Here is a 20327-nt window from a genome sequence, read left to right as displayed (position 1 = left end):
ATGCCGTTCGCCTTTGGAGTTCCATATACCATACGGTTGTGGATTATGGTAAACTTTCCTTTTTATGAATGATACTGTTTTTATTTGTTTTGAAACTCAGCTTGGCTATTTAACTTTGGTTTTTAGCCTGTTATTTCAGATGGAGGGGCTGGTGCTCCAGAAAAAATTGCCTGTCAAGCTTTGTGTCAACTTAGAGTTGGCGAGGAGGATGCTAAGGAGGTATTTGATGCATGTACCTTGGAAATGTAAAGTGCAGTATGAGGTGTTGTGCTCATGTTTCATGAGATTTTCATAATACCTTTTTATTTCTCTGGTTAATGGATAGTTTGGTTTTGAGAAGTTGGTATTTGACTTGGTTTTTCTTCCTTCCATACCCAATTCATTGTGCTGTTATTATCTTTGTGTATTACTTATTTAGGTTTCCATGAAACCTAACATTTTTTATACTTTCAAGGTTTTGAAAGGAGTTTTCGTATTGCGCTCTGGGAAGGAACCCATCAATCCTGATTTTGGAGGCACTCGCGAATCTATTCTTCAGGTTGGTAATTTCATGGGGTGGCGGCAATTTTTTGGAAAAACGCATTTGGTTAAAACAATTCTTCAGCTGCAGCTTTAGTTGGTAAAATAATCAGTGTTGCTGAAAACCTGAAAGGATGTAATTCTATACGCTGCTCCAGGCAAGCATTGAGTTTAGGTTTTGAAGAAGCCACTGTATGGTAGTGTGTATGCTGAGTGGAACTATCTATTTTAAAAGAGGGTCTGATGCATGCTGCCTAACTCATGTCCCCTCCTCCCCCCAAACATGCGCACAACACTAGCTGTGAACCAAATTTGCATGGCAGTATGGGAAGTGAGACTCTTTTACCTTGATTTCCTTGGGAAACTTCAGGCTGCAACCAAGAAAAAAACCCTGCCAACCTTGGTGTTCATCTGGTGACTTATCAATGAACTTTATCATCTTGAGGCTGTTTACCATCATATTGAGTGGAAGTCCATGCATAGATTAATTTCATTACTTTATGTGAGTTGTCCTCAAAACTTTTAAGTTGGTGTAGCGTTCACCATGAGTCACCGGAGAATTTTGGGATCTTGTGTTGTATCTCTTGGAATTTATTTTTTGTTACTAGGATTTCAAGAGAGCAGAATAGGTCTTGGATGCCTTTTCTTGAAGCAAGGACAAATCCTTTGGAGGTGGTTTTGTTTATTGTGATTTTGGGGAGTGTGGAAAGAGATTGGTAACATAATTTTACCTAAAGAAACAATAAACTTAGTGGTGTGAAGGTTGTCTAGAGTGGGGAGATAGTGCACAAGATGAGCCTCATGTCATCTTGTGAGAGTTTTTGTGATTTAGGTTTGGGTAGGTGATCTTGTTTTGGAAAGGTTGGCTTCACTTATTGTTGAGCATCCCACTAGAGCATTGACAATCGGATTGTTTTCCCGAGTGCAGAGGATTGCCTTTGTAACTAACAAGATTCATGATATCGTTGACTTTAAAACACCAATTATTTCATACCAGCGTTTTAAAAAACGCCGAGTCGAACCGGACTCGCCCGGTTCGACTCGGAATTCGCGAAAAGGGACCGGATCGGTTGAAAAATCGGAAATCGTCCGGTTCTAGAGAGAACCGGACGATTCCGCACAGTGACTCGCCGATTCACTGTACGGAATCGGCGAGTCCAAACAGTGAATCGGCGAGTCCGTACGGATTTTTTTTTTTTATTTTTTTTATTTTTTTTATTTTTTTTTATTGTAATCCATGATAGATTTTTTTGTAATACTTGATCGATTTTTTTGTAATCCATGATCGAATTGTTTTTGTTTTTTTGTAATCCATGATCGAATTTTTTGGTTTTTTGTAACCCATAATAGAATTTTTTGTAATCCATGATCGAAATGTTTGTTTTCTTTTCTTGTAATCCATGATCGCTTTTTTTGTTTTTTTTTTTTTTTTGTAACCCGTGATAGAATTTTTTGTAATCCATGATCGAATGTTTTGTAATACATGATCGAAATGTTTGTTTTTTTTTTGTAATCCATGATCGAAATGTTTGTTTTTTTTTTTGTAATCCATGATTGAATTTTTTGTTTTTTGCTTTTTTTGTAACCCATGATAGAGTTTTTTGTAATCCATGATTGAATTTTTTGTAATCCATGATCGAACTGTTTTTTTCTTTTTTTGTAATCCACGATTGAATTTTTTGTTTTTTTTTGTTTGTTTTTTTTTGTAATCCATGATCGAATTTTATGTAATCCATGATCGAATTTTATGTAATCCATGATCGATTTTTATGTAATCCATGATTGAATTTTTTGAAAATTTGTGATTTTTTTTTTTTAATCCATGATCGAATTTTTTTTTGTAATCCATGATAGAATTTTTTGAAAATTTGTGAATTTTTTTTTAATCCATGATCGATTTTTTTGAAAATTTGTTATTTTTTTTTTTAATGCATATTATTCAAAGAGAAAATGAGAGAGATGATGATTCTGAGGCCACCTTATCCCAGCCATATTATTCACATATCGAGTCCCAACAGCAACAGTGTAGGGATGAGCACAAAATACTGTAAATTAAATGCTGAATGGCGGTTCATGCAGGGAAAGAACATATCAATATTCGCATATTCATTCAAAAACATGAAAATTCTTAATGGAGTACCCTCATTTTTTATTGAATTCCTAAAAAACAATATTTATAATGAATTTTAATAATTTTTTCGAATTTTTTTTAAGCTTTATTCTGACCGATTCACCCGATTCCCGATCCGGATCGCCAATTCGCCGATCCGGATCGGTTTTTTGGAAGCCCGATCCGGGTCACCGATCCGTTTTTTAAACCATTGTTTCATACTATCACTTCGTTAACATGAGAGTTTTTCTCTAAAAGTAACGAATTGTTATCTTGTCATAGTTATTTTCATATGCAGTATAATTGATTTATCTCTCTTTTCTTTTTTTTTAATTGTAGGTTGTTGCCACACTGACTTCTGTCCAGTCATACATTAACCGCTTCTCAAAGTCAGTAAAAGAAGAAACTATGGTAGGATATCTTGATGGAACATTTAACAGTTCTTGTAGTTTTTGCTTCTCACCTGGATAGTGAGACTTTCTTGATGATGCTTAAGTGCTATCCTCCTCAAATGGTTTGGTTCTGCTGAATGTATAGGAATTGGAAGAAGCTGAAATAGAACTTGAATTGGTCCAAAAAGAGCGGGCATTGCAGGATGTATCTGAGAAACCAGTAGAAGAAACACATGGAATGCCTCTTTTAGCAAGTAAGGATGTGTGTGCCTATGCAATTCTCTCTCTCTCTCTCTCTCTCTATATATATATATATATATATGGGAAAAGTTTATATAAGGTTGCAACCTTAAAATGTAGAATCACATATGCACCTCAAAAATCGATCGGAAATGTTGTTTTAATGTTGAAAAAGCCCTCTAATCGATCATCTCGACATCAAGATGTATGAATATGGAAAGAAAAAAGTTTTTGAGTCCCAAAAATAGTGCATCTTACAACATATTATCTAGACTGTCCATTTTCAAAAGTTTCATATATTTATAGATCTACTTGATTTTAACCTTTTTTGGAATTTAAAATTTTCTAATTAGGTATGAAAATAGATTTTAAGATAATACTAGGAATATTTTACAACAAAATGACATGTTATGATAAAATTTTAAGGTGCACCTTAATTGGATTGTTTAAGGTTGCAACCTTATAGAAACCGCACCCTATATATATATATATATATATATATATATATATATAAAAGGAAATGCTGGCATAGGCCCACTAGCTCACAACTGTATATAAGCCCAACGGACCATATTCAATCTGGGACGATCCATTGATCACGATTGCATTTCGTATTTGAATTTTAATTTTTTTCTATAAATCCAAAATTTTGGGTATGTGTTATTTAAAAATAGGAGAATCTAATAAAAATATCAAAAATATAATTTGCAAAACATAAATTGACCAAAATACCCTTAAAACTTTATAGTGATATTTTGGTCAATTTATATTTTATGAATTAATTTTTTAATATTTTTATTTGGTGTGCTTTGATGAGAAGAATAGACGTCTAAAATTTCAAGTGATTTGGATTTATAGAAAAAAGTTAAAATTAAAATACAAAATGAGGTCGTAATTTTGGGTGATTTGACCGTCACGACCTCATTTCGTGTTTGAATTTTAAATTTTTTCTACGAATCCAAATAATTTGAAATTTTAGGCATGTATTATTCAAAAATAGGAGAATCTAATAAAAATATCAAAAAAATAATTTACAATAAAAAAATTGATCAAAATACCTCCGAAACTTTTCGGAAGTATTTTGATCAATTTAATTTTTGCGAATTAATTTAAAATTTTTTTATTAGATGCGCCTTGATGAGAAGAATGGATGCCTAAAATTTCAAGTTATTTGGATTCATAGAAAAAAAAATTAAAATTAAAATACAAAATGAGGTCGTGACCGTCAAAACGGCCCAGATTCAATCTGGGCCGCTGAGCTCATATGTTCATATGAGCTAATGGTCTATTCTTAGCATTTTTCTATTTATATATGTATATTTTTATTTTGTTTCTACATATCCAAATCACTTGAAATTTGGAGCATCTATTCTTAAAAAATAGAAGAATCTAATAAAAATATAAAAAACATAATTCACAAAATATAAATTGACCAAAATACCCCCAAAACATTTTGGGGGTATTTTGATCAATTTATGTTTTGCGACTTTTTTTTTTTTTTATAGTTTTATTAGGAGTGCCTTACTGAGAAGAATGAAAGCTTAAAATTTCAAGTGATTTGGATTTGTGGAAAAAAATGAAAATTAAAATACGAAATGAGATTGTAATCGTCAGATCAGCCCAGATTGAATCTGGGCCATTGGTTGACACCGTAGCAGTTAGCTCTGATAGAATCCACTCCCATATATATATATATAATATATATATAAAATATAGGGTTATATTAGGGTGCTCACACTATAGAGATTTTTATAATTGTACTCAACAAATTTTGGACACTTAGATATCCTTGTTTGTACATGGAGCATTGTTTAGTAAAGGTATTTTTGGTCATTAGGAGGGGTGTGATAACATCCGCATGGGAGGTGACATCACTCACATGGAGATTGTTTAAGTAGGACATGTCCCAAAAATTTGGAGTCCAAAGGACCCTCCTAGCATGGGTTTTCAACTAGGGTGGACGCTGTACCAGTCCACCCTAGGGCAGACCAAGTCCTTCACACACACATATTCCTTCCTCCCCTTGTATGTGCAAGAGGTAATTGGGGATTTTCTCTTTCTAAATCCATCATTTAGTAAGAATCCCATATGGATTTGTATTGACCACTTTTATGAATATCTACTTGATGTTTAATTAAGTTATGTGTTTATGTGTTTTGCTGAATTTCTTTCAGCACCATACTCGAAAGATGTCACCCAACGTTTGCAACAAGTGAAGGCTGAGATTTATGCTTTGTAAGTATTTTAAGGATAACAAAGTTCTAGTGATACTCAAATGTACTTGTTGCTTTCTGGTTAAACAAATTTTTTGAATGTTTTAAACCAATTTAAGTTTAATGCATATGCATGTTGGTCATTTGATTCATGAAACAAAATCGTGTCTAACCAATATAAAATCCAAGCTTTCAGTTTTCGCAAATTATCAAGCTAAAATGAGGAATTGCGTATAGCAACTAAAATACACAATCGCATTAAACTTGCATTATCAACCACTTATTGCTTACTATTAAAAAAACGAAACTTCATTGCTTTCAAGTTATGGGTGGCTATAGCATGCATCGGAACCAAATGTCGTGTGCCATGTTGATTGGTATTTATGTAATTTTTTGTGCCAATTGTTGCCATTATATTCTTTCATTTATAACAGTGTTTAAAAAGTTGGATTGGGAAGCGGAAGTGGTCGCCCACTGGTTCCCAATTGACCAGACAAACTGGCTGACTTTGATCGGTTTGACTCGATTGGCCACTCCAAGCTGGCAAAAAATTTTGAAAAAATATTAAAAAAAATTTAAAAATCAAAATCAGCTGATTGCGGTATTTCAAAAAGCACTAGGTGGCACCTAGGCGGTCGGGGGGGTGGTCCAGGCCGCCCAGCGCCTAGGCGGGCGCCCAGAACCTGGGCGGTCCAGTGGAATATATATATATTTGGGTTTTCTCTCGAAAATAGCCTCTAATGGGTTTTAGGTTTCAAATGAACCTAAAATCCACAATTTTGCCCCTTGAATATTAAAATAATGACTCAAAAATACCTTCAAGGAGCCGCATTTCCACCCTTGGGTGGGGCGCAGGCCCTGGGCAGCCACCGAGGTGGGTTCAGGCGGGCGCCCAGGGATATCCGCTTAGGAGGCCGCCCGACGCTGGGCGGTCCGCTTTTTGAAACAGTGGTTGATTTGTGAAAAATGTTTGACAAATAGGTTACATATTTTGATGAAATTATCATAAAGTGTGAATGTTGAGAGTCTAGTTCATGTCCGAGTGTCATTGCACAGCTTAAAATGCAGTGAATCTCAAGGTTGACATTCATAGGAATGATTAATATTATATGTTTAATCTAGAATCTGCTATATCAGATAATTATATATTATTTTAAATTTGAAACACATATTTAGAATTTTAGGTACCTGGTTAAACATATATAATTGCCGACCCCAAATAATTGGTGGGATAAGCTTGGATGATGAATAGTAAAAAATATATAATTTCATATTAAAAAGGAAAACGTTTATATAAGGTTGACATCTTAAAATGTAGAATTAAGGGGCACCCCTAAATCCTTCAAAAACACTTGTTTTGACATTGGAAAAATATCTAATTGATCATCTCGACATCCAGATGTATAGATATGGAAAGATCTCAAGTCCTAAAAATACTACATCTTGCAACACATTATCTGGACGATCCATTTTCAAGATTTCCATTAGTTTGTAGATCTGCTTGATTTGAACCATTTTTGGAGTTTGCAATTTATAATTTGGGATAAAAATAGATTCTCGCACTGTCCCATGAGTTTTTGACACCAAAGTTGCATCTCATGACAAAGTTTGGGGTGAACCTTAATTTGATTGTTTAAGGTTGCAGCCTCATGCAAATCACACCTATTAAGAATATATATTACTTATTTAGAAATTTAGAATATATTTGTTTAGAGTTAAAACTTTGACTAGATATATTAAAGTTTGATACAATTGGTAATTAAACATTATATCTAATTAAACGTAATGTGATGTTTAAGCTTTAACATATATCTAATATGTTGAATTATCTAACTAGATTTAAATAGTTTAATTATGCAGAAAATCTCTAGTTTTCAATAAAAACTTATCTAAAATATATTAAGATTATCTTAAAATTTGGACTCGAAATTGGATTATATGATGGAAATTAATGTTTGAATGTTATAAACTGGAAATCAGATTACAGTGTATTAGATAATCCCTTCCGAACACAACCTACAACAAGAAAAAACAAAAATAAATTGACATACTGTATACAAAAAATATCAGATTTTCTTGGACTTTTCAAGAAAACCCCAAACTGAGCAAAAAAAATCAAAATAAATATAAATATTGTTGAAAAAAATTGGGTTCCTGGCTATCAATCCTCAGCCCTTTCTTATCAAATTCCCCGAAGTATTTCTTGATTGGAAATCTCAAAAATTAAAAAAAGGGATCAAGAATTTGAGGCTCAATGTAGAAAATCCTGAAATTTTCGATATTCAATCTCTTCAGCAAACCTCAATTATTCCAGTGAAAATGCTCATTTTTTTACAGCTATGAAGTTGTAAAAGCTGAAATTGACCTTGCAAGAGGCTTACCAGGTCGACTCGGTCTAGTCTTGGCGAGACGCGTCCTGGTAAGCCCCTGGTTCTAGTTCAAACGGGCAGTTTTCAAAACACTAATTTATAATGATCCATTTCCATTCAAATTATTTTGGGTTGGTGTCCATTTGAACGCTTGCTTGCTTTGTTTTCTTTTTTTAGAGAGAAGACCAAGCTCAGAGAAGAAATAGCTGCTCGCAGACAGAAGAAATTCCTAACAAGGCGTGCCAGGCAAAAGTTCCTGGAAGAGGTAGCTTTGCGGGAAATAAAGCTTCTCCAAGAACTCGATAGGTCTGGCCCTAATGCTCCTTTGGTTCCTTATGGTACAATTTTCGGATAATTTTCATGGAATAATAATAGGAAAAGTATACAAAGAGACCGTATACTTTTAATACAAGAAGGTCGCAATCATTCTTATCCGTCAGATTTCAAATTGATTGTTATGAGTATGTCATTGACAAGGCTCGAAAAGTTCAAAACAACTGAGAACTTAAAAAGAATCTTGTTCAAACTTGAACTTTTGAACTAGACTCAAAGTTCAAAAAAACCCCAAGCCATCCAAATTGACTATCTAATGGCCAGTAGCAATTGTGACCAACTTGTAACGAAGATAAATGATCTCAGTATACAATCCCATAATTATAATCTCGATTTGCTTGTTTTTTTTTCCAATTAACATAACATATATGCATTGAGAGAAAAGAGTTATTCATACTCTCACGGAAAACATAAAAAACTGAACTTAAAAGAGTCTCAACAAAATCACAACTGAGTCGATCAGTTTCATAGGTCTTCTTATTATCCTGTACTTCAGGGAAAGAACAGCAGAGGCAGAGCATGAAGTTGAGAGGCAGCGGTTGTTGGAGCACGAGCGTGCAAAGACAAGAGAGTTGCGTCACAATCTTGAGATGGAAATGGAGAAGCGAGCGCAGGTATTATGAATTTTGTATAATTAGTTTTTCTCCTTCGGGTTCCCAAACAATGTTACATCAATCACTCTTAATTTTGTGATCTTTCTTGTAGTCTTCAAATTTTCAGCCCTTCAGTTCTTGCAATTAGAGAGTATGATCTATTGTTCTATCTTGGAGACCCAACTGTTTAATCATGAACATGGACCTGATAAATTCCGTATATATTTCCTGTCCTTGTCAAAGTTTGGTCATCTTTTTGTCCTTTTAAACTTGATATATTTCTAGTCGAAGTTGTCTATTTATTCTACTTTCTGATAGTTCTTTTTGTTTCTTGGGTTAAAAATTTAGCACGTGCTTTTGGGGTGCATATGTGTTTTTGGGGGTGTGTGGGTGGGGGTTGGGGAATCCTTTTGGACGAAGATTGTGGTGTTGCTTTTGTAAGGCCAGTTCCCACTTTTCTGCTGTTTCTTCTGCAGTCAAATATTTTTATATTTTGGTTTGACCAGTGTTTTAGTTCTCTCAGATATATCTCTAATTCATCTTTTCATCCCTCTTGGCATAGGAAGTTCATTGGCTTCCATGATTTCTTGTTCATTTTCTTCTTCGTTGTGAGATAGTGATTCAGGAAAGATGGGAAAGAAAGAAATAAATTAAAAAAAATAAAGATGAAAATAAAGTTGAAAGTAAAGGGATAATAGATTATACCCTCTCTCATAGTCTGCAAGGGAGTGCACCCAAAACGATCTCTATTATAAGATTGAAAAACAAACTTTTTCTGATCTAAGTGTTGCATATTTATACAAGACAAGAAACCTAGAAATCTAACTTGTTCCCTAAGAATCCCTAATCAAGTCATAACCCTTCATCTTTAAAAAATGAACTTTCAATTCTACCCCTCAAATCTCTACAGCAAAAAAAGACAAATAATCCTAAAGAAAAATAGAAAAACGAAGTAACTGCAAACCTAAAATCTAAAAAATAGTAAAATAATTTTTTTTTTAAAAAAAAAAAACTCATACATCAGATAGTTGTGCAGAGAACCTTTGGTTACCATGTTGATTTAGTTGTTCGGTTCTATGTACTTTTATATCTGAAATGTTTTTTAATAGAGAGAGATTCAACGGGAGCTTGAGCAAAGAGAATCTGGAGTCCGACCATCTCGCCGGGAGTATTCTTCGTCCACACCCAGTAGGTGCGTATGTGTGGATTATTCCTGTCTGATAGATGAATTATATTAAGATTTATTACAAAAGCACCTAGCATAAACAAAAAAATCTGCATGTTGCACAAGTCCCATCGGCCCTTACTCGATTTTTGATATTTTGTCCAAATGTTTGCTTATGACTGTAGAGTTCATTTACTTTTGAGAGCGGAAAATTCAAGATTGATGGATGTTGCTACTTCCATGTAGGGAAAATTATGAAAATCTCCGGTTCTAAAAGATATTTCGTATCATGACTCTATTTGAAGGAATTGCAGAACCATCTTTGGTTTTGTAAACTTAACTAAGGTGTTTTTGTGGAATAAGTATGCCTCGAATCATGAGAGTGAGGCACATGAAAAGAATCAGGATTCTTTCTTCTTCTCTGAACCCATTGGATTCATCTGTTACTTTTTCGTAAGTCTGCTGTATTTATTACAGTAGATTGTAAATTATGGGACTTCAACATATGTCCTTGACCTTGGAAGTCTGAGATCATCTATACTTGGGTGGATGTCCTTCACTGGAAAGTGCGGCATTGATGACGGTCATTTGTTATCAGGAATGGACACTGGATGCTCACTGATGTACCATTTGCCATTGTCTACTGGTGTATGGTGCGCTTTCCCTGGTTTTAAAGCCGGCCTAGTATGACTTTCCTTCGGAAAGTTTATTTTCACCCATTAGTAGAAGCATTGTGTTCCTTTTTCCACCTTTTGTTCTGCTTTCATAAATACACATTAGATTACAACTGTTTTTTTTTTTTAATCTGTTAAACTTTAGATTAGAAATTTCTATTCTATTATTAGTGTTTGATTTCACTCAGATATCCTACATTGCATTTCTTTGGATAATAGGCATGCTACACTCGCATGAGCACATGCATGTCTTTATTATTATACAAATTGCTTCATGTGATCACAGCCGTCCATGCTCAATAATGAATGATTCAGATGAACCATTCCTCCACTCAAGTCTTCTATTGTATTCTCAAGCAGAAGAACAGTTCATCTCAACAGTCCATTCCAAGTATGGACAGTGAGATTACATGTAGTACACCATTTGTATACCATGTCTAGTATGCTAGCAAACCACGTTATTTAATTTTCCTTAATCTCTTCTTTCATTTTGGTTACTCTAATGGAGAGGCCCAATACTTCCTTAACAAAACTGGTTCTTCAAGCAGCCGGCCACGAGAAAGATACAGAGAGAGAGACAATGTTAAAGCAAGCACTCGGGGCCTAGAGGGCGGTGGCTCTGAGCCGTCTACAGCACCAACCCCTTCTTCAACCGTGCCTCCTCCTTTGAACCAACAAACGGTAGTCCTGGCCGGATCACGGTCATATTCTGGCTCAATTCCTGCGATCCTACACCATAGGGACCATGAAGAATCAGGTGAAGGGAGCCGAGATTCTGGTGATGCAGGAAGCGTTGGGGATCCAGAGGTTGGCCTGGGCTCTGACGTGTTTGGGCCTGGGTTCTCAACTGGGGTCAGGCATGGGGGTCGAGGTGGGAAGCCAAGACAGATGGTGGAGAGGAGAGAGAGAGATGGGGGCAGGCGAGAAGGGAAGTGGGAGAGGAAGCATTCTTGATGATGAGAACATTGTCTTGAAGGGAGAGGAAGAGATGAGGGGGATGGTCTCTGAAGGGAGTAGGTTAAAGTGGGAAGAGGATGGAGGGAGGCTTGGGTTTGATTAAGAAAGTGAGAAGTGGTTGGGGAAATTGCTGTCTGCACCTATATTTTAATCCTCTTTTTTTCTCTCTGGGGCTCTAAAGAAAATATTTGTATTTTTCTTTTCACTTTGTATGGGTCTCCCTCTCCCTAGGCTGTTTTGCTGCAGTTCCTTATACTTGACCACCAGCTAAGAGCCTGACTCTCATGCAGAGTATAGAAACATCCAAGTATTTGATTTCAGAATACGTTTGGTAAAGTTTGGGGTTTTAAAGCAGTGTTATGTGTACTCTGAACTTACGAGATATTTTTTTTAGGCCGTTTACAAGTCAATCTGTTGAGCCAGTTTTCTATCCAATTCAACTTTAATCCAACTTTATCACCATGATAAACTTATGATAATATATTTGAAAATATATATTAAAAATTTAAGAAAATAAATTTTATTGGTAGATTTTGATTTGAATATACAAGTATTTTATTTTAAATGTTCTACTAATAAAAATATGAGTAAGAACTTTCCTATTTTAAAGATTGCTTATTGTATCAATAGGGCCTTTTCTTAAAACTCATTAAAAATTGTAGTTTTTACATTGGTAAACCTTCGAATCGATCATCTCGGCCGTGATTATTATGGTTGTGAAAAAAGATTAGGTGTTCAAGCTTTAAAGATGGTGTATATTGTAAAACATTATCTATTTCGCCATAAGTGGCCATCATGGAGAATTTCATTGGCCAAAGTTCTTTGAGAATTAGAGGTGAGGCTTTATTTTGTTTTTATAGAGCTTGATAAAAACTGCTTCCATAACCTAATCCTTAACTTTTAATATTGAGTTTGTTGATAAAAGATCGCGTATATTTTAAGAGCGTTATGGGAGTGCATGTAAAATCTGTTTCTTTAGGGAGACATACCCTACAAAAACTGTTTCCTTGTGCCCCTGGAAGGGACTTCCTTTATATTCATGCGCACTTCCATCCTCCTAGAACACTTCCTCCATCTAAAAGTTTTGGACCCGGTTTACTTTAGAGCGAACAAAGAATGAACTGGATTTTGAGTTCTCAAATATTCAGTTTTGATTTTTCAAAACCAGATTGCCATGGTTCATCTCCGGACAACTTTTATAGAGCGCATGCAAATTGATCTTTTTAGAATTGGTTGATAGGTCGGAGGTGTCACATGCCCAATGGGCCGGCTGGGCTGGCAGTCCTGGACAGGCCTCGCCCAAAAAAATAGGGCCTGGGCCATGGCTCAAGGGCACGGTGCCAGCCCGATCAGGTTGGCTTGACCCTCATTATTATTATTATTATTTGCTGTTTCATTATTTGTTATTGGCTCGGTCCATTGTCACCTGTAAATTTGGGCCGGACTTTTAGGGCACGTTTGGATAGGAAGAAATTAGGAATCTTAGATATTTGAAATCCAAGGAAATCTATGGATTTTTAATATTAAAGATTTTTGTCATGGATTTCTCAAATCTTTTGTTTGGATAAACTATATAAAATTTATGGATTCTTTGCAATCACTTCTATGTCCATTGTTTGGTAACAAAATTTGATACAATTTCACTCTCTAAAATTTTTGTATACTTTCTCTCTCTAAAACTCAAAATTTGGGATAATGTATATCTATAAAAAAAGTTGAGATAGTTTCTCTCTCTAAAATTTGATATGTTTTGTTAATCTAAAATTTAATATATTTTATACAAAATTTAAATTTCAAAATTGTCTATCTAAAAATTTTGCGATAATTTTTCTCTCTAAAATTTTTAGATGCTTTACTCTCTCTAAAATTTAATATAGTTTCTCTTTTTAAAATTTTAAGATACTCTCTTTCTAAAACTTAGAACTTGAGACAGTTCCCCTCTTCAATAATTTTGATATAGTTTTTCTCTCTAAATATTTTTAAGTAGTTTCTCTCTCTAAAATATGATATAGTTTTTCTCTCAAATTTTAAGATACTTTATCTTTCTAAAAGCTAAAATTTGAGATAATTTCTCTCTATAAATTTAGCGATAGTTTCTTTTTCTAAAATTTTTTGTGTACTTTCTCTCTCTAGAATTTGATATAGTTACTCTCTTAAATTTTAGGATGCTTTCTCTCTCTAAAACTTCAAGTTTGAGATAATTTATCTCTCTAAAATTTTGAAATAGTTTCTCTCTTCAAAATTTGATATAATGTCTCTCTAAACTTTGATATACTTTCTCGTTCTAAAGTTTAAAATTTGAAATACTTTCTTTCTCTAAAACTTAAATTTTGAGATGGTTTCTCAATCTAATTTTTTTTTGAAATAATTTCTCTCTCTAAATTTCATGTACTTTCTTGATTTAAAATTTGATATAGTTTATCTCTCGAAAATTTTAATATACTTTTTCTCTCTAGAATATAAATTTTGCAATAGTTTTTTTCTCCAAAAATTTTGAAATAGTTTCTCTCTCTAAAATTCTACCTCTAAATTTTTTCTAGGTAGTTTCTCTCTCTAAAATTTGATATAATTTCTATTTCTAAAATTTTAATATATTTTCTCTTTCTAAAATTCAAAATCCGAGATATTTTCTCTCTAAAACTCAAAATTCGAGATAATATCTCTCTCTAAAAAAATGAGATATTTCTCTCTCTAATTTTTTTTCAGCCATTTCTCTATTTAAAATTTAGTTTGCATACGAATGCATCCGTAGCAGTAGAGGTAAGTTGCACCTCCAAATTTTATCATGGTAAATAGTTTTGATGTAAAATATTTTTAGGATTATCTCAAAATCTATTTTTATATCTAATTATAAATTTTTAAATTTAAAAAATGGTTAAAATCATTATCTATATATATATATATATATATATATATATATATATATATATATATATATATATATATATATATATATATATATATATATATATATATATATATATATATATATATATATATATATATATATAAGTTCTCGTACGCCCATGTGTGTACTGCCACAGTAAGTGCCCAATGACCCAGATCGAATCTGGGCCGATTTGATGGTCACGGTAGTTCAAGAGTGTTTGAATTTTAATTTTTTTTTTATAAATCGGAATGATCTGAAATTTGGAGTGTATGTGCATCTTAGTGAGGTGCACTTAATAAAAAAATAAAACAAATAATTTGTAAAAACGTATTGACCAAAATACCCTTGAAACATTTCAAAGGAATTTTGGTCAATTTATTTCATGTAAAATATTTTTTTGATATTTTCGTAGATTCGCTTATTTTTTGATGAACACACGCTCTAAATTTTAGGTCATTCAAATTGGTAGAAAAAAAAGAAAAAAAAGAAAAATGAAACACTACCAGACATCCTTGATCGTCAGATCGACCCAGATTAGATCAGGGCTGTTCGGTGTTTACTATAGCGGTACACGAATCAACGTACCGTAACATATTCCATATATATATATATAAAAGACACTTTTGAGTTTAAAACTAGTTATGCTATTAAAACAGTTGAACATAATATTTCTGTCAATAATGAACAGGAAAGCTTCCAATTACTGTCTGAGAAAATGTTACAAAAACATAAAGAAAAAGAATTTAAGTATCTGCATATAGGTTTAATCGAAATAGCAGTTAAGCCTTTAACTAGGTTAGGTCTAAATAATTCTATATTATTATGTTTAAGAGATAGTTGGCATAATAAATTTTCGAATTCACTCCTAGGAATAGTCGAGTTAAGCCCCTCTGCAATGGTCCTATATAGTTTAATTGTTTTCCTAACTTTTCTGTTTCTTTAACGGATCCTAATTTATTGAAAGTTCTCTCTCTAAATCTCAAAACACAGGGATTTGATATGTACCCTGGTTCCCAAAATATTGCCCTAATTTACAGAATATGTTATAAGGTGATGAACACCCTCAATCCTAATGTCCTCCAGATGGATACCAAAGGACAAACAATATTCTTCTAGACAAATATCAAAAAATCAAATACTGTTGTTCCTAGAGCTATAACCTGGTCACAAATCACATTGCCTAAAAACCGGTCTATACATAATGAAAACTAGCAGTTTAGGACTCCAGTTAGCCGTGAACCAGACTAAATAATAGAATACCCCGATGGTAATATTGAAATACAATTTAGTTCCAATAGAAGACCTAGATTAAATTTCTCAGAAGGATCTAGTAGAACCACTAGTAGGATACCAACTCCTTCTAGGCACTCTACCTCCTCAATACAAGATAGGCCAATAATAGAAGGACTAACTAGGACTGATAGTAATATTCATTTACCAGTCTATAGAATCAATGAATCCCATCCAACTGGAAATGAACCGACCTTTTCGGATCTATATTTTAGTGTTTTAACACTTAAGGAAGAAAAGAAATTCAAAATGGATATAGATTCTTTAAAAAATGATTACCTTGCCGAAGAAAATAAAAATATAAGAGATTGGTATCTAGAAGAGTTTCCCCAGGAAATGTTAGATATCCTACACAAAAGGTATAATAAATTTGTAAAAAAGAATAGACAAAATATAGGATTTTTTATCTGGTTAAGGGCTATCTTAGAAGAAAAGGCCATTGTGGTTCTTAATTTTGAATTAAATGCCATTGAAAACCCATATCAAACCTTCTATACTGTTGAAGGCGAAGAGATGCAAAGTATACATCCGCCTGAAACAAACCTTCAAATAAAAGGAACTTTGAAAGAAAAACCCGATACAAAAGTTACCCCGTATAAGTTAATTAAAAAAAAAAACGAACTCCATAGCCATAAGATAGATGTCATTCCTCATATAATCGAACAGAATAATTATACTAATCTATACCTTAAATCCATTAGTAAACAAACTAACAGGATTGAAAATATAGTTAGTAGGGTCCAATCCATAAAAGGAGTAGGAGAACCAACAAAGGCAGTCTTATTCAAACCTCCTCCAGAATTAAATAAAGAAAGGTTCAGCTTGGAAGGAATAAAAAAAAAAGAAGAAAATAAAGAATTAGTTGATGAGCAAATAAAAAAATTGTCCAACCTCAATATAAAGGAAGATAAAAAGGGGAAAGGTGTTATAGTTGAATCTGAAGCTTTGGTATTACAAGAAAACCTTGAAGACATACAAAACATGGAAAAAGCTTTTAAAGAAGACAATATTGGAGCAAGCATCAATCTTGGCCAAAGCATAAATAGAATAGATTATGGAAAAAAATGGAGACCAACGCCCCAATCAAGAATGTACCATATTAGGCCAACCCCAGTAGATATACAGTTTGAGGAAGACCTAATCTCTAGTACTGTATCCTATTCAGGGAGAACTATAGTCAATTAGAATATCGATGGTATGTCAGACCATCAAATTTTGGATATAATGAAACATATGACCTTGTATGCCACTGCTTGTAAAGTAGCAGGAAACCATGATCAAGAGGTGGCCAAGGCCATTGTTTGTGGTTTCACAGGATGGTTAAGAGGATGGTGGGATTTCCACATGAGTAAAACGCTAAACAAGAAATATTAAATGCTACAAGACAATGGACTATAAAAAATGAATACAATCAAGAAATAGCCCAAAGTGAAAGTGATGCCGTAAATACATTTATTTACACAATAACCCTACATTTCGTGGGCAGTACCTCTTTGCTAGATGCTAGGTCAGAAGACCTATTATCCAATCAAAGATGTCCGACTTTATCTCACTATAAATGGTATAAGGATGTCTTCTTTTCTCCCCTTCTGCCACGAGAAGACAGTAGTGTAGATCATTGGAAAGATAAGTTTATAGCAGGCTTACCATACCTATTTGCAGAAGAGGTAAAAACTAGATTAAAAAATAAAAATGGTGGATCAATACCATATTCTCTTTATACTTTGGGAGAACTATCTGCATAAATCTGTGCAGAAGAACTTGCTCTGTGTACCGATCTAAAGCTTAAAAGACAACTAGACAAACAAAGAATGACATGCAAGAAAGAACTTGGAGATTTCTGTGAGCAGTTCGGATATAATACTATTCCGCTATTTGACAAAACCCATAAAAAGAAAAATAAATATAGAAAATATAAACCTGCCCAGAAAACTCGTAAATCCAGTAATAAAGAAAAATTTACCAAAAAGTTTGCCCCAAAAAATAACTTTAAGAAATCAAAAGGCAGAAGGAAACTACCAGTATGTTATAATTGTGGGAAGGTAGGACATTATAAAAATAATTGTAAAATAAAAAAGAAAATTGATACTTTGCAATTAGAAAATGAAGTAAAAAATCAGTTATATCAAATTCTGCAATTAGATGAAATATCTGAGGTAAGCTCATCAAGCTCTGATTCGGAGCCTCTACTTGGAGAAATAGAAGACGAAAGTCTAATATTTAGTGGCTCAGATTCTGAAGAAAAAATGGAAATAGAGGATTGCTTCTGTCAGACACTTACTGAGGAAGATAGTCTGATTATATAAATAATAGCTAAAATCACTAAGCAAAAAGAGAAGCCTTAACCCAATTTATTCAAATAGCAAAATTAAAAAGAAAACCTCCTCCTCTTGTTAAAATTCAAGAAGACTATAGCCTGGCGGAAATCCTGAAAATTATTAATAAAAAAGATAATATTAAAAAAGAGCCATCTGTTGCTGAACTTAAGCATGCATTAATAGAAGTAAAAAATGAATTAATAGTGCTTAAAAATAGAATAAGAGTGTTAGAATTAGCATCTAATATGCAAGATATTCCTGAAGAATCGGATGAAGAGCTAGAATTTAATAGTATCATAAACAATTACAAAAACCCCCTATCTCCAATAATTGACACACCAGAATCATCAAACTCAAAACAAGATATTATACAAACTGGTGACAACATAAATCTTCTCAATAAGGTTATTACACAAAAGTGATTTGTTTTGATAAGATTAGTTGTTGGCAATGAATATAGTTTTCAGTCCCTAGCCTTAATAGATTCAGGGGCTGACCTCAATTGCATAAATGAAAGATTAGTACCAACAAAATACTTTAGTAAGACAACACAAATATTAAATACGGCGGAGGGTAGTAGACTAATAATAAATTATAAGCTACCCAATGCTGCAATATGTAATAATGGTAATTGTCTTGAAATGCCTTTTATAATGGTCAAAGGTTTAAGCCAAGCAATGATCCTTGGAACACCTTTTTTAAACTTATTATATCCAATAAAAATTGATAGTTCAGGAGGAATCCTAAAGCAACAACTTGATAACACAGAGCATTTGGTCCGATATACTTCCAAAGCCTGGAATAAAACGTAGCAAAATTATTCCACGATGAAAAAAGAAATATTAGCTATTGTTCATTGTGTTTCTAAATTCCAGAGTGATATTTTAAATAAAAACTTTCTCATTCGCATTGATTGCAAAGCTGCCAAAGATATTTTGCTTAAGGATGCCAAAAATCTAGTTTCCAAACAAATATTTGTGCGATGGCTAACAATTCTTTCTTCATTTGACTTTGATGTGTAACACGTCAAAGGAAACACTAATTTCTTTCCTGATTTTCTCACTCGTGAATTTTTGCAGGGGCGACAGGGATAGGGATAACAGAGATCGCCGTTTAATAATGCATACAAATACAAATACAAGTAAAGCAAACGAAATAGATCCTTTCTATATGGGAAAGGGAAAGAAATAGTCCCATCTTCATTTGGAAGCCCTCTCATACACTCTCTTGTTACTCCTAACCACCGCATAACGAGGCAAGCTTCCAGCCCAGCTAGAACCCCAGCATCGGAAAAATCAATATTTATAGAAACCACTTTCTTATCAGATTCAATAATAGAAGATGAACATATGGACATGGATCCAGTTAATTTGGCTAACCTATATTTGATAAATCATATGAGCCCTTCCAATAATAATGAGACTAGAGAATGGTATGAAGCCATTCTTCTTGAAACCGACTCTATAACCCTAGTCCATTTTTGTCAAAAGAATACTATTGCTTATTCTAAGTTTCAAATAAGGAAAATTATTTCCTATAAAGAATGGGGAATGAACCCCATAAGAAGCAGAAAGCTCAATGCACCAGATTTCAATAACAAATACTACAGGTATTCTGAGTACATAGACGCATGGAACAGGGTATTCTTTCTCCAAAACAATACTAACTCCCATACTTGGTTCATACAAATAAAACTTCCAGTGGTCTCTGAACTTCTAAATTGGTTCAAAATATGGTTCCAGATTTGGGGATCTGGATCTGATATATTACCACAAAAAATACTGCTTTCTCAACAAAAGTTTGCTTAATACAATAATAAAAACTCCAAGCTTGATATGCATCTATGCTGAATACAACAATAGAAATCCCAAGCTTGATATGCATCTATACTAATACGTTCCTAAATTAGGAAAACAAGTTTATATTAAATGGTGGGACATATATGAGAATAAAGCTATAGACCCTGAGAATATAAAATTAAAAAAGATTTTTACTCCAGTCCAAGAGAAAAAAGAAGATCATTTTTCTGAATACATAAATAAAATGAAGTAGCAAAACCTAACTGCTACCATAGAAGAATTGAAAAGAAAACTACTACAAATGTTTGAAGAAGAAGCTGAAGCAAAGTCAACTTTGACAAATGATGAAGATCTTACCCCTGAAGGAGAAAATTGCGAGCTTATACAACCACAAATCAGGGTCCGAACCCCAATCATCATATGATAATATTTTTTGTATTTGCATTTTGGAATATGCAATCAATT

At 33.4% G+C, this 20327-nt stretch overlaps 1 protein-coding gene across 13 annotated transcripts in view; it reads left to right on the top strand.

Annotated features, from left to right (window-relative positions):
* LOC18444006 (uncharacterized) overlaps positions 1-11975 on the top strand; it is a 31437-nt gene extending 19462 nt beyond the window's left edge. For 7 of the 13 annotated variants that reach the window (XM_088862562.1, XM_088862567.1, XM_088862565.1 and 4 more), the window contains 9 exons: positions 142-219; positions 455-538; positions 2969-3040; positions 3167-3275; positions 5436-5496; positions 8021-8149; positions 8673-8790; positions 9879-9961; positions 11157-11975. In XM_088862562.1, the coding sequence (XP_088718688.1) occupies positions 142-219; positions 455-538; positions 2969-3040; positions 3167-3275; positions 5436-5496; positions 8021-8149; positions 8673-8790; positions 9879-9961; positions 11157-11562 (1140 nt within the window). In that variant the 3' untranslated portion in view covers positions 11563-11975. Of the gene's footprint in view, positions 1-139; positions 220-454; positions 539-2968; positions 3041-3166; positions 3276-5098; positions 5283-5435; positions 5497-7811; positions 7894-8020; positions 8150-8672; positions 8791-9878; positions 9962-11156 lie in introns of those variants that run through there. The other 6 variants (XR_016052552.1, XR_016052551.1, XM_088862563.1 and 3 more) reach the window with 4 other exon arrangements.
* The last annotated feature ends 8352 nt before the right edge of the window (positions 11976-20327 follow it).

The sequence above is a fragment of the Amborella trichopoda genome, chromosome 3 (assembly GCF_054954075.1).
Source record: "Amborella trichopoda isolate Santa Cruz 75 chromosome 3, AtrichopodaSantaCruz75HAP2 v2.0, whole genome shotgun sequence".
NCBI classification, from domain to species: Eukaryota; Viridiplantae; Streptophyta; class Magnoliopsida; order Amborellales; family Amborellaceae; genus Amborella; species Amborella trichopoda.
This window is presented reverse-complemented; position numbering and strand designations above follow the sequence as displayed.